Raw genomic sequence first — 14033 nt, 5'->3', positions numbered from 1 at the left:
CTGCAATGGGTGTCCAATAAGTTCCTTGCGGCTATCTTGGTCGAAAGGAACTGGGGGGAAAAAACCTAAACATGGAAATGTTGTATGATGTGCAGTGATAATTACAAACCATTTTCCTATGACTTTCCTGACCAAAAGCCCAGTGACTTCAGTGTGACTTGACAGAAAGCACACAGGTTCTAACCCACTTAGCGGTATAAGTCAATCAGGATATGAAAATGAACATTCCAGGGCATTGCTCCAGCAACAGCTGTTAAACAAGCATTAGCTCTCAACCCACCAACTCAGGAGCCGCCTACTCAGGAGGGGCTCATTTCTTCCATGTGGAAACAACAAACTAGAATCTGTTACATTGGTACTTTCACGCTCTAATACGCGGGTTCCCATATCAACCTGTCAGCTCCGTCCGCTCAGCATGCTCCAGCCAGCTCCACATCCCCCACCCAAGCCCAGCCCACCCCACCCTTTGAAACACCATCCCACAGTCCCTTCACCTTGCTCTCTCCCTTGCCTCCTTCAAAGCACATCTCAAGACCCTCCTCTTCAACCTCGCATGCAGCCTCACTCCTACCCTTACCCTTCCTGCCCTCCACCCTTCCTGATCCCAACACCTTGCTCTGCGAGCTACTACAACACTGCAGACCCAGGTGCTCCCTTTGCTCTGTGAATCCTGGCCCATGTTATGTCTGCCTCGTTGTCTGCCTCACATCGGTGGGCAGGTTTGTAGCCATTCTACCTCTATTGCCTATAACTCCATCCTAGAATCCCTCCAGCTCAACTTACTCCCTCTGGCTCAAAAATACCTCTTTAACCATACCTTTTGTTCATCTTTCCTATTCCCCTCGGCTCCCACCCCTAGCTCAAGTTTGAGACATCATCCTAGTGTGAAAAGCACTGTAATAAATCTGTATTGTACTGTAATTGTATTGTAAATGGAGATGACAGGACAATTTTACTCTAATTTCAAAGAGAAAATCCTAGCATAACAAGAAAATGAGTGTTTCCTTCAGGAGCAAACCATTCTTTCATAGTCATGTAACATAACACCTCCCTGGAAAGCTCAATAGCTAATTCTCTAATTGAGTAATCCATGGAGCAACCACATCATTCCTTAACCACAATTTTCCAGTCGGGTTAACTTTTAATCTTATTTTTGTCATATCCATTCTAAGTTTACCAGTCTCACAATTCATGACACATTTTAATACTGAATGAAGTACTTTGCCGCCCCCCCAAAAAAATTAATTTTTAAATAAACCCTTCCAATTATTCATAAAATATGATCAGAATTTTTTTGTCATTCTGTACAATTAAAGATAATAATGATGCTCGCATTCGATACAGCACCTACAATGCCAAATATCTCAAAACACATCATAGGTAAATTGTAGATAAATTTATCTCACAGAGATAAATTGTAGTGACTGTATTTGTAGGTGACAAACAACCGCAACAATTTGCATTTATACAATGACCGTCACCCGGATCACATCTTGGGGAGTTTAACAGTGGTGTGGCTCGACATCAAGCTGGAAAGAGAGGGGAGGTGACCAAAGGCATGATCGAAGAGGAAAGTCTTCAGGTGTGATTTGTAGATGGACAAAGAGGGAGCAAAATGGAGAGATTTAGGCAAGAAGTTTCACAGATTCGGAGCACAGAGATTGAGAATAAAACACCAGTCTAAAATGGCCAAATTGGATTTGTAATTACTTGGGATTAATAATAAATATTTTTCTACACTAAGTGTTATGGTTGTAGAATTTTGGTTGCACATTGGCATGCGGTTTGTTCTAATGCAATGGACATAATTTTTCTACAATTAAGTAGGGAATCTGAAAGAGAATTTAGGAGGAACTATTTTATGCAGAGGGTGGTGAGAATATGGAACTTGCTGCTTGAAGTGGTGGTTGAACCAGACAATATGGATGCATTTAAGAGATGTAACAACAAGAAATTGTTGTAAAGCGCCTTTCACGTCGGGAGGATGTCCCAATGAGGGAGAACGGAATAGAGGGGAGGAGAGGGAGTAAGGAGTGAGTGGAAACTCATGTAGAGTATAGACACCAGCATCCACTGGTTGAGCGGAATGGCCTATTTCCATGCTGTGCAATCTATATAAATCTACATGTGGAGAACATACTTTTATATTTTCTCTAAGAAACATGAAACTACTACTCTGAATCTCTTCCAAAATCTCTTCATTCTTCTTCTGACATTCATAACCCAATTAAAAAAAAGGCTGAAAGCATGCCTGCCAATCTGTCAAACACTTTGGGATCACTTAATCCTACTTCAAAGGCTCTATCCAAGTGCAAGCTGTTTTGATTCTGTTGAACAGATTGAGGGTTAGGAAAAGAGTGGGGACATTATTGCTGGATACCAACAATCTGTTTTCTTCTAATTATAAGTACATGGGTACTGTATTAGGGCCACTTAATTAATCTTCAAATAATCATCATAAGACTAATATGAATTCAACTGTTCCAGTGAATGAGATGTTTTGGAGAAGATGAATTCCAATGCCACAATGTATCAGGATTATTATTTTGATTCAAGTTTCCGTACACAAAATTTATTCTTGACAGATTAGTGCGGTTGTAAAACTTTACAACTTCAAAGCACTAATCATTTGTAGCGTTAACAGTCCTTTCATTTATACAGAGCCTATAAATGTCTGAAAACACCTCATACAATTCTGTAAAATATACTGACTATGTACGTTTTATGTGGCACTAAGGTCTCACAAAGAAGCCATGAAGTTAATGACCAATTTCATCTAGAGGATTGTTGGTCAGAACTCAAGGAGAAACTCCCTTCTCTTTTGAATAGTGTCAAGGGATCCTTAATTATATAATCTTTATTATTACAATTTATATTTATAATAATGATGATGAATAATCCTTAATTTTCAATAACCCATCCAAAAAAGGAGCACTCTCCTGCTTCAAGTTGATTGTATATTTTGTAGGTGAAACGCAGTTGCCAATTGTGCACAGCAGTGTCCCACAAACAATCATGGATTGAGTTTTTAAACAAATATTACCCCCAGAAAGCGATCCTCCAATCAGCTAACTTACTGCTAACAGAGGCGTGGGGAGAAAGGTAAATGCCAGTATCAGAATTGTAATTTCACTTAGGTGGAAATTCCAGTTCGACAGATTAGATTAGATCAAGCCGGGGTTTAAGTGTACTACAATGAGAACTAACAACAGTCTGTGAGATGCTACCTGGGCCTGCACTATCTTACATTTTAAGACAATAGTTTTAACGTTCACAGTTGATGGTTTTTTGGGGTTGGGGAATCAAACACTGGAAGTTTCTTGTATTGTAGTACTTCTGAGAGTTGCTGCTCAGTAGTTGGTGTGATTGATTCCATCAATGGAAATACACTTGAATGTTTCATTCCCACGCGCTAAATAAAGGATACTTGTCTCTTATGACTGCCTAGCTGTTCCAGAAGTTAAATTTCCACTATGCTGAACTTGCCGAGTTTTCAAAATTCATTTCTCTTTGTTCTGTCAGAGAATGAACCATAGAAATGTACAACACAAGAGAAGACCATTTGGTCCATCATATCTGTGCTGACTCCTTGAAGTGCAATCGTTTCAGTTCCATTTGCCTACTCTTTTTCTGTCCTGACCAACAATCCCCCAAATAAAATTGGTCATGCACTACATGGCTGTTTGTGGGACATCGCTGTGCGAAACTGGCTGCCACATTTCACCCACAAAATGCGGTCACCCCACTTTAAAATATGTCCTGTGAAGAGTTTTGAGACATCTCAAAGCATGATAAGGTATTATATCAAATGCAAAGATTCTAAATAGGTAAGTCTTAAAACAGGCTTTAAAAGTGGGAAGCAGGTAAGTCGGAGTGACTCCAGGATGAAGTTTCAGACAGCAGAGGCATAATGGCTGAAAGCTCACCCATCCATGGTAGGGCATGAAACAGGCCAGTGTTTGCTGATCCAAGGACACAGCTGGGGTGATAGAGATGCAAGATGTTGTAGAGGTAGAGAGAAGTGAGGCAATGGAGGGATTTGACTGCAAGGAAAAAGATCTTGAAATTGATCCGTCAGTGGAGCAGAGGGATGATAGACTGACATGAGAGGACATGGATTGCAGAGGTCTGGATGGTCTGTAGCTTGGGAAGGGAGGAGCTGAGATGTCCAGCAAGCAGGGAGTTGCAATAATCGAGCCTGGATGTGATGGAGGCATGAGTGACATCAAGGGACTGTGGAACCAATCAATGTAATAATAATAATAATCCTTGCATTCGATATTACGCCTTATCATGCCATTGAGTCATAGAATCATACAGGAAAGAAAGAGGTCAATCAACCCATTATGTCCTGTGGAGTCCTGTAGCTCAGTGGTTAGAGCACTCGCTTTGCAAGTGAGAGACCTGAGTTCAATTCCCGGCAGGGCGAAACCTTGGGCAAGTTTCCTTACTCCACACGCCTAATAATAATCCCTCCAAAAAAAACAAAAACAATAATAAAAATTGGTCATTTTCAATCTACGACTGTTTGTGGGACATTGCTGTGCGCAATTGGCTGCCGCGTTCGCCCACAAATATACAGTCAATTCACTTTACAGTCTATTCTGTGAAGCGCTTTGGGACGTCCTCCCGACGTGAAAAGCGCTATATCAAATGCAAGGATTATTATTATGTCTGTGTCGGCTCCGAAAAGAGCAATCCAACTCAATCCCTCTGGCTCGCTTTCTACTTTGGGACATCCTCCCAACATGAAAGGTACTGTACAAATGTAAACTTGTTATTGTTGTACTTTTCTCTTAAAAGTTGTTATTGAATCAGCTTTCACTACACTTTCAGGTAATGCATTCCAGATCTGAACAACTCGCTGTGTGAAAACATCCTTCCTAACATCCCCTCTGTTTCTTTTAACAACTAACTGAAATCGGTGTCCTCGGGTTACTGACCCACACGCCAGTAGAAACAGTTTTTCCCGGTTCAACCTATCAAATCCTCTCATGATTTTGAAAACCTCTATTAAATCCCCTCTTAATCTTCTCTGCTCTAGGGAGAATAATCCTAGTTTCGCTAACCTCTCCTCATAACTAAGGTCCTTCATTCCTGGTACCATCCCGGTAAACCTCCTTTGGACCCTCTTCAATGCCCTAACATCTTCCCTAAAGTGCGGTGCCCAGAACTGAATCCAGGTCAGTCATCCCAAAGTGCTTGGGGAACCCAGAGTGCGTCACAGAATTTATTGTAAAGTAAATTGATTTGATATTTTGTGGGAGAAACGCTGCAGCCAATTGTGCACAGCAGTGTCCCACAAACGGTTGTGGATCGAAAAACCAATTTATTATAAAAAAAATTTAAAGGGACTATTACCCCCAGAATGTGATTCGCCAATTGACTAACAACAGGGTTCCTGCTTACTGCTAGGTAAACAGAGGCATGCGCAGAAAGGAAACTTCCCTAAGGTTTTAGCCTGCTCGGAAATCGAACCCGGGTTCTCTGATTTGAGAGGCAAGTGCTCTAACCAATAAGTTACACCTATGAATAGAAAGACACAAGAGTGCAAGAGACACAGTTGTGCAAGAGTTTGGCTTATGCAACATTTCTGAGACTTCAATCGTAAAATTCATTACCTTCTGGGGATAGAATCATAAAACAATCTGGCAAACATCACATCAAGGCAACGTTTTAACTTGGCTCACTACAAATTTAGAATTGCAATGCATATGTAATTGAAAATTGTACCATTGGGATTTAACACGTTAAGGTTAGCAATATTGGAAAAAGAGAACATTGAGGTCTGTGCCTTAAAACGCCCTGATTATTGTCAAAGTACTGGTGTTTAAAGCACAATGTCACCACTCCAATTGGGTAGCTGGTCTGTGAGGAGTCCTGCTTTTAATATTAGTACTTTGCCTCCCATCTGCTGACTCAGCACTGCACTCCCCTCCCCACCCTCTTCAGCTCCCCTCTCCCCAGCCCGAGTACACTGGCAGCAGTGTAAAACACTTTGAGATGTCCTCCCAACGAGAAAGGCGCCGTATAAATGTAAACTGTATTGCCAGTCAGAGATGCCCTTGAAAGAAACTCCATAGCTGCTGATCAATGCAGCATTTGCAACACATGACCTGTTTTTCATGCTGTGCTATTCTCTAATGGTAAACTCACTTTGCTACTTTTCTCTGGTTATTTTGTCACCCATTTTTCCTCCAGCAAATATGATATTAGCACTGCAATAAAATAAGAAAGCGCTAGAACTCCAAGTCACACCATATCTGAAGGCACGTTCTAGGAAGTCTCCAGAGCTGGCTGACTCGCCGTGATTTTTTTTATTGTTTTTTATTTCATTTTCATGTCATTTGGAATTTTCTTTGTCCGAGACTGATAATTTTAACCCTCGCATTTTTGAAGAGCCAGAATATGGTGGGGAAGCACTGGAGGAAGACTACCAAAGTGAGTTCACCATTGGAAAATAATATGGAACAGCATAAAAATAATGTCAGGTGAGTTTTTATTCAGATATAGGTGAGTAAACCATTCAGTACTCACAGGCTTACCGTCTGTACCAGGTATTCCAGGCTCGCCGAACACCCCAGGTTGTCCACTCTCTCCCTGTAGCAAACCAAAGGCAACATTAAATTAATAAATAACATAAATAATCATTGCATTTAATATCACATGGGATGATGTCGCAAAGTACTTCACAGGATGAACTGTAAAGTGTAGCCACTGTGTATTTTGTAGGCAAACGTGGCAGCCAATTTGTGAAGTAAAATAATAATTTATCTGGGAAATTGGTGGCCAGGAAACTGAGAGAAATTCATTTCTCTTTATCACCCACCTGAACAGGTGACTGGGACCCCAGTTTTAATGTCTCTGTTAATGTCTTCCTTTTTGATTGTGTTTACAGTCACCTCCCCACTCCCTCTCCCCTTGACTCAGTGTCAGACTCCGCCACTGTGAACTCTCCGGGACACTACCTCGTATGAAGGTCGCTACATAAATGAAAGACGTTGTTGTGTCATCAGAAAGACAGCACCTCTGACAATGCAGCTCTCCTCCAGCACTGTATTGGAGTGCCAGGCTAAACTATCTGCGCTCAAAGTCCCAGTGTGGTGCTTGAACCACACCTTCTTATACCAAACACTAAGCTCAGTAAACACACAGTGATTCTGTTCCTATACTCTTGTAGTGAAAGATCTTTTCAGATACAATGTGCCACACAATGGGACAGCTCTCTCGTTGTGTTTAGCTGAAATGGGAAGAAGTGCTGTTTGTTCTGTTTATAACTCTTACAGCTTCACCAAGAATGAAGAGTTGCTTGCAACTAAAGGAGACACGAAACTCAACTGTTGAAAATACGAGCGAACCACGTGGTCGGTTCAGTGCAGCGACACATTCAGAAACAATAAAACACAGAAGGCACAGTGCAGGAAGTTTCTGTAATAGAAACAATGTGCTGCACTGTCAGCCACTGCCAAAAAAAGCACACCCGCTTCTCTATCTCCTTCCAATAAAGCTTCACCTCGAGCGTAATGACCTTCGGCAGAACAGTCAACGGAATACATTAACTGAATTGTTAGCAAACTTTGCGCAAGAGTCCTGGAATCTAGGGCTGGAAAACAAACAGATTGGGCACTAAGCGCTTGTAAAATTTGAGGGAATAGGGGCACATTTCTCTACTGAGGATGGGAGTCCATATCGCTGGACAAGTGAAACACGAAGATTTTGGATGAAGAAGGTCCTTCGGCCGATTTGATCTCACCCGTCCAGAACACCCATGCTCCCATCAGAACATCAATCTTCCTCTAACTGGCTTCAACCACAATTCCCAGTAACCATCTACCTGGATACTGGCAATACAGTACAGCTGTTGCACATTTTATAAGCTCTTAAAAAGAAACCACTTTTCAAACATCTATGCCAAATATTCTGTCAAAATAAATGAATACCAATCCACCATTATACATAAGAAATATACAGTGAATTTGTTTCAACGGAGAGTAATTTTGATCTCGTACTCATTACTCCCTCCTTCCAACCATCGATATCCAGACCTTCAGCCTTATGTGAAGCGCTTTGAGCAGTCCTCCCAATGTGAAAAGCACTATATCCAAGGCAAGGATTATCACTATTATTATCAATAAAATCTATTACCTTCTGCTCAGCTCTTCTGCCTCTACAAACCCTCCTAAATAACTTTGTTTGACCATGCTGTTTCAGTTACCATCTTCACAACCACCACCCCACAACCCACTTTCCCACCTTGCTGGTTGATCCATTCCATCTCTCTAAAGGGCTTTGAAACATGATCCCACATGAAAGATGTTGTATTAAACTTAAGTGGCTGTAAAGGGCCTGATTCATTTCACAGAAAGTGATTTAAAATCTATTCTGACACCAATCAAGTGCAGGGTCACTGTTTTAATGGACATCAGTGAGGTCAATAAAGCTGGTTTTAGTGCCAGGAACCACTAGAGATTCTGTGATTATGACTAGCAAGCACTCAATCACTCATACTTTCACACTGAAGTAATGATTTGAACAGAGGCTATATTAACAACATACACAAAGTCACTGCATTTCACGTTATGTCCCGTGAAGCGCTTTGGGACGTCGTTCTGACATGAAAGGCGCCATACCAAATGTAAGGATTATTATTATTAGCTGGTAGATCACATTTCATTAATTAACATGTGATAATTATTGTAGAGAGAGAAAATGTGATTAAAGTGCCTTGGTGGGCACTGGTGTGCTTCATGCCCTCCCCTCTGCCACCCACTGCTATTTCTGCCCCTCCTTTCTGTCACCACTCTTTGGAACTCCATCCCAGAGAACCTTCACCTCCCTCCTCCCCTAGCCTCCTTCAAAGCCTGTCTCAAGACCTTCCTGCTTGACCAGGCCTTTGGTCATCTCCCCCCACCCAAACCCCTTAGCCTACATCCCTCCTGAATCCAACCCCCACATGGGTGCAAACCCATGACCCATAAATGCAACTTGATGTTGTGAATAGCAGGTTTGTGAGTGTCTCAGCCATCTGCTCCCCACCCCAGCCAGCAGCCCCCCTCCAGCCAGCACCCTCCCTCCAGCCAGCACCCCCCCTCCAGCCAGCACCCTCCCTCCAGCCAGCATCCCCTCCCTCCAGCCAGGCCCCCTCCCTCCAGCCAGGCCCCCTCCCTCCAGCCAGCCCCTCCCTCCAGCCAGCACCCTCCCTCCAGCCAGGCACCCCCCTCCAGCCAGGCACCCCCCCTCCAGCCAGGCACCCTCCCTCCAGCCAGGCACCCTCCCTCCAGCCAGGCACCCCCTCCAGCCAGGCCCCCACAAGGCATTGGGACAGAGTCAGCATTGGGAACGAGAGATGAGTGCATAAGGGGAAACTGAACATAGCATTAGATGCAGAGATTTCTTGGGAGATACGATGAGAAAACAGATGGTGAGCGGTAAGAGAAGGGGGTAGGGGGGCAAATTAGAATAAGAGTGGGATGAGGGGGAATTGAAAACTACATACTTATTGAGCCTAATTTGTCTTTCCTGTACTAAAAATTCCTATGTGAAAAAACTAAATAACCACAATTGCTTTCCAGGCAGTTACAGATGTGATTCCGGGCCAAGTGTATAACAATCAGTGCTGCTTGCCAAATTCCAACTTAATGTCACTTAAGCAAGTCCAAGTGAATTTCTCTGAGGCAGTTTTACGGCGAGCCACATTGTAAACGTTTGGAAGTAAAGACAGTTCTTACCTTTGGACCTCGAGGTCCAGCGGGCCCTGGGGGACATACACAAGGGGCTGGTGTGTAGCTGATGTCGTCGAGACTATTGTCACACTAAATTAGAGGAAACAGAAAGGAGCAGTTACAAAAACACAGACTTAACTAAGGAAATGGGATTAAGTACTCACTGCACGTTTGAATGAATTGGTCTAGCTATTAAAACAATATTTAAAACAATAATAAATTGGTCATTTTCAAGCTACGACTGTTTGTGGGACATTGCTGTGCGCATTTGGCTGCCGCATTCGCCCTCAAATATACAGTCAATTCACTTTACAGTATATTCTGTGAAGCGCTTTGGGACGTCCTCCCGACGTGAAAAGCGCTATATCAAATGCAAGGATTATTATTATTAAATACACCAGATAGCCCATTATCCACACAAATTGGGCACAGCCTTAATGTGGATATGGGGGCAGTGTGAGTAACGGGTCACCATACAAAATACAAATTGGCTGCAATAATCATCAACTACTTCATCCAGAGTCATATTGTCACGTTAATCCAACTCTTTGGGACGTCCTACCAATGTGAAAGATGCTATACAAATGTAATTTTGTGTTGTTGCTTGTATTCCTTCACTCTCCTTTTCTCTCTCACTCTCTCTTTCTCCAACTTTCTATTCCAGTTTGTCTGAATTTTTCTTTATCACCCTTTATCTGTCTCTGTCTGCCACTCTCTCTGACTTTACCTCCCTGACTTTCTTTCTTGAACTCTGAATCCCTGTCACTAACCTTGACCTGTACCTGTAACAAACTGCTAAGCAGTACTCCACGCTCCCATCACCCCAGTCCTTGGCTCCACGGGTTCCCTATTGCAGAACGTATCGATTTCTGCTCCATCATCGGTGGCCGTGCTTTTACCCACTTTGCCCCAAAACTTTGCAACTCTCTGCTTCAAATCCACCGCCTTGCCCCTTCCTTGTCTATTTTCAGATCGCATCTGAAGACCTTCCTCTTTGACTGTGCCTAAGGTCACCTCGCCCCTCTACCTGGCTTGCTATCAAGCTCTGCCACAATTAAACACTCCAAGACACTAACCTACGTGAAGGATTCTCTATGAATGGAAGTGGTTGTTTGGGTGTTGTTAGTATTAGTTATCAATATTTTTTCCAGAAATAAAATATTAGTTTCAGTCCTCCGCTGTATATAATTTTAGATTCAAATTACCTGGTACAAAGCACGTAATGCTGCCAATTTATAATAGAAATCGCATAGGTACCAATTGGTAGCATTCTCACATCTGAGTTACTTGTGGGTTCAAATCAGGATATGAGCTCTCAGTCTATGATGACACTCTTACGCAGTGTTGGAGGAGTGCTGCATTATTGGAGATGTCGTTCTTTGGATTAAACAAGGTCCCACGTGCCTCCTTGAGTAGACATTACAGATCCCAAGGCACTATTTGAAAAGCCTGGCCAACAAACCCCAAGATAAATTTGGCCATTCACAACGTGGTTGCTTGCGTGACATCACTGTGCACAAACTGAGCACCATGTTCGCCTACAAAATGCACAATCACTACACTTTATAATAAATCTTGTAAAGCCCTTTAAAGACACCCTCCCAACGTGACGGACATTTTGAGAAATGCAAGGCAAAAAAACTGAAAGGGATCTGCCACTCAGTCAGTAACACTCTCGACTCTGAGTCAAAACCCACTTTGGGACTTTGACCCCACGGCCTCTCCCAGAATATTGACCCAGCAAAGTGTAAACATCCCCAGCTTCTTCTCTTACTTTTAGATATCAATTTCCAGCTAGAATGCTTCAAGACATTTTTTCCATGTGAAATTTATATACATATTGCCACAAAATATACAGTCAACTCAATTTACACTATATTCTGTGAAGTACTTTGAGATGTTTCAAAGATGTGAGAAGGCGCTATATCAAATGCAAGGATTAATATATATATATATGAGCAAGATTCTGTTGTGTACTTTAAGCATAAAATGGTCTAACTTACACTGTGCCTGTATTTAGTTGCACTTTAATTACTTGCAGAATATCTTTTCTGCTTAATTCTTGGCAAAGCACAATCATTCTAATTAACCTCAGCTTCAACAGAAGCACAAGCTAAGCATGTTATCGCTGAAATCTTGGTTTACTTTCCTGTATACCTAAGTGTTAATGATCCCGTGATGACAATCGCCTGCCAAATGCACAGTCACTACACTTTACAGTAAATCCTGTGAAATCCTTTGAGACATCCGGCCAACATACAAGGCATTGTATCAAATGTCAGGATAATTATTGTTTATTTTTATTCAATACGGCTAGTTATAGCTCGAGTCACAAAAATGTAATTTGTCGTTGCTGTTGAGCTGAGTGATACCTTATGGACCCGCACTACACTGACAGTGCAGTACATATCTGGTTACTGGCACTGACTGGCCAAATTGCTGTGCTGGCAGTCGATGCTGGCAGGCGGACGTGACATCAGTAATGACACGACGAACCAATGGACCAACGGCCAATTTGAATTTGCGGAGCTGTTATAATGTAGGGTCTTATTTTAAGCACCAACAGCTTGCATTTATGCAGTGCCCTTCACGTAGATATCATCTCGGAGCACTTCACAGGGATGGGACTGGACGCCCAGCAAAGGAGAAGGAGATGACATAGGTAAGGTCAAAGAGGTGGGTCTTGTGATGTCCTCCTGGCATGCAAGGCGCTATACAAATATAATTTGTTGTTGTCGTCGTCTTAATTTAAGGCAGGGTTTAAAGTGAGATGGGAGCGGAAGAGGGATACCAGGGAGAGTGTTCCAGAGGTGAGGGAAATAATGAACAAATGACACAGCCACTGATGATGACGTGGAATGGGTCGATGGTAACTGAGCGACGAGAGCAGGTATAGGAAGGGAGTGTGAGCGGGTCGGAGAGATAGGGAGGTAGGTGCATGAAGGATTTAAATGTGAGGGTAAGGTCCCTCCAGTCGATCCCTTCAGAGATGGGGAGCCAGTGGTGAGGATTGGGATGGCGGGTTCGCAATTTAGTGTTGCTGTTATTATAAGTAACCAAAATGCTGCGTTATAACGGGGTTGGACTGAATGGTTTTTTTTAAAAATGGAAATCAGCCTCTACTCTTCAATACGCTATATCATATTCAACAATTATTATTATATTTTGTTCCATCAGTCTTTTCACTCACAACCAACGGGAGGACAGTGACTGAAAGCGTGGTGGAAAATTTCACGAGTAAACTCCATTGGGCAAGGCACAACATGAAAGGAAATGAAAGCCAATGCCAATTTCCCAATGTAATCTCCTGTTCTTAAAGGTCAGATTTATTTTATTCAGTTCAAGATCAACCCTATTCTTGTAACTCCATGAAAACTTTACGAGCGGCGATGCCAAATGTCTACACAGAGGAGAGTTAACTAGGGAAATCAAAACCTTTTTTCATCCCTTCTCAATTATACCACTGCTCAGTCTCATGGTACATTGTGGTGTTGTGGTCAGATCCCACTTTGTTCACAGCAGATGCATTTCCTTAATGTTTAAAAATAAAATCAGAGGAAATACTGAAACAACCTCCCAACAGTGACCTATATCCCAGAGTTAAGCCTTTCCAGACGCACCCTACGTTTGAACCCATCCCACCGAGAAATAATCATTGTCTTTCATATAGCACCTTTCACATGAGTAGTGGGATCTTAAAAGTGCTTCATGCGATATACTGTAAATTGTAATGACTGTATTTCATAGGTAAATCCAACAACCAATTTACATTCAACAATGTCCCACAAATAACTATGGAGTGTATGACCAATCTTATCTGTAGGATGTTTGACCACGATACTGGGAGAAACTCCCTTCTCTGTGCTACTGGATTCTTAATGTCCATCTAAACAGGCAGAGTTTCTGGATGTATCAAGGTGGAGACCACGAGGGTTGGCGTGATACACGTCTGGTCGCTAATATATATTGAGGTATATGATGTACAGAATTACAGAACTTTACAGCACAGTAGGAAGCCGTTCGGTCCATCGAGTCTCCACCAGCTCTCAGAGCAAGGTGTTTATTCAATCCCACTGCCCTGCTTCATCCCTTACCCATTCAAGCCTATATCTTTCATATTTTCTCCCGGTGTCCTGTTCAACAATCTCCCAAATAATATTGGTCATTCACTTCATGGTTGTTTGTGAGACATTGCTGTGCTAAATTGGCTGCCATGTTCGCCCACAAGATACATATTCACTACACTTCACTGTATAACCTGTGAAGTGCTTTCAGACATCCTCCTGACGTGAAAGACGTTATGTCAACATC

The 14033-nt window shown here is 42.4% G+C and overlaps 1 protein-coding gene across 1 annotated transcript in view; it reads right to left on the bottom strand.

Moving 5' to 3' along the window:
* The window catches only part of col21a1 (collagen, type XXI, alpha 1), a 122672-nt gene that overhangs the window by 69666 nt on the left and 38973 nt on the right, over positions 1-14033 (bottom strand). Inside the window, exons 7-9 of the mRNA XM_042332755.1 lie at positions 9729-9812; positions 6546-6600; positions 5514-5526 (exon numbers count right to left, since the gene is read on the bottom strand). Coding sequence (XP_042188689.1) covers positions 5514-5526; positions 6546-6600; positions 9729-9812 — 152 coding nt within the window. The remainder of the gene's footprint in view (positions 1-5513; positions 5527-6545; positions 6601-9728; positions 9813-14033) is intronic.

The sequence above is a fragment of the Callorhinchus milii genome, unplaced genomic scaffold, assembly GCF_018977255.1.
Source record: "Callorhinchus milii isolate IMCB2004 unplaced genomic scaffold, IMCB_Cmil_1.0 Scaffold3, whole genome shotgun sequence".
Taxonomy (NCBI): domain Eukaryota; kingdom Metazoa; phylum Chordata; class Chondrichthyes; order Chimaeriformes; family Callorhinchidae; genus Callorhinchus; species Callorhinchus milii.
Note: the sequence above shows the minus strand (reverse complement) of the source record. Positions and strands in the feature narration are given on the sequence as shown.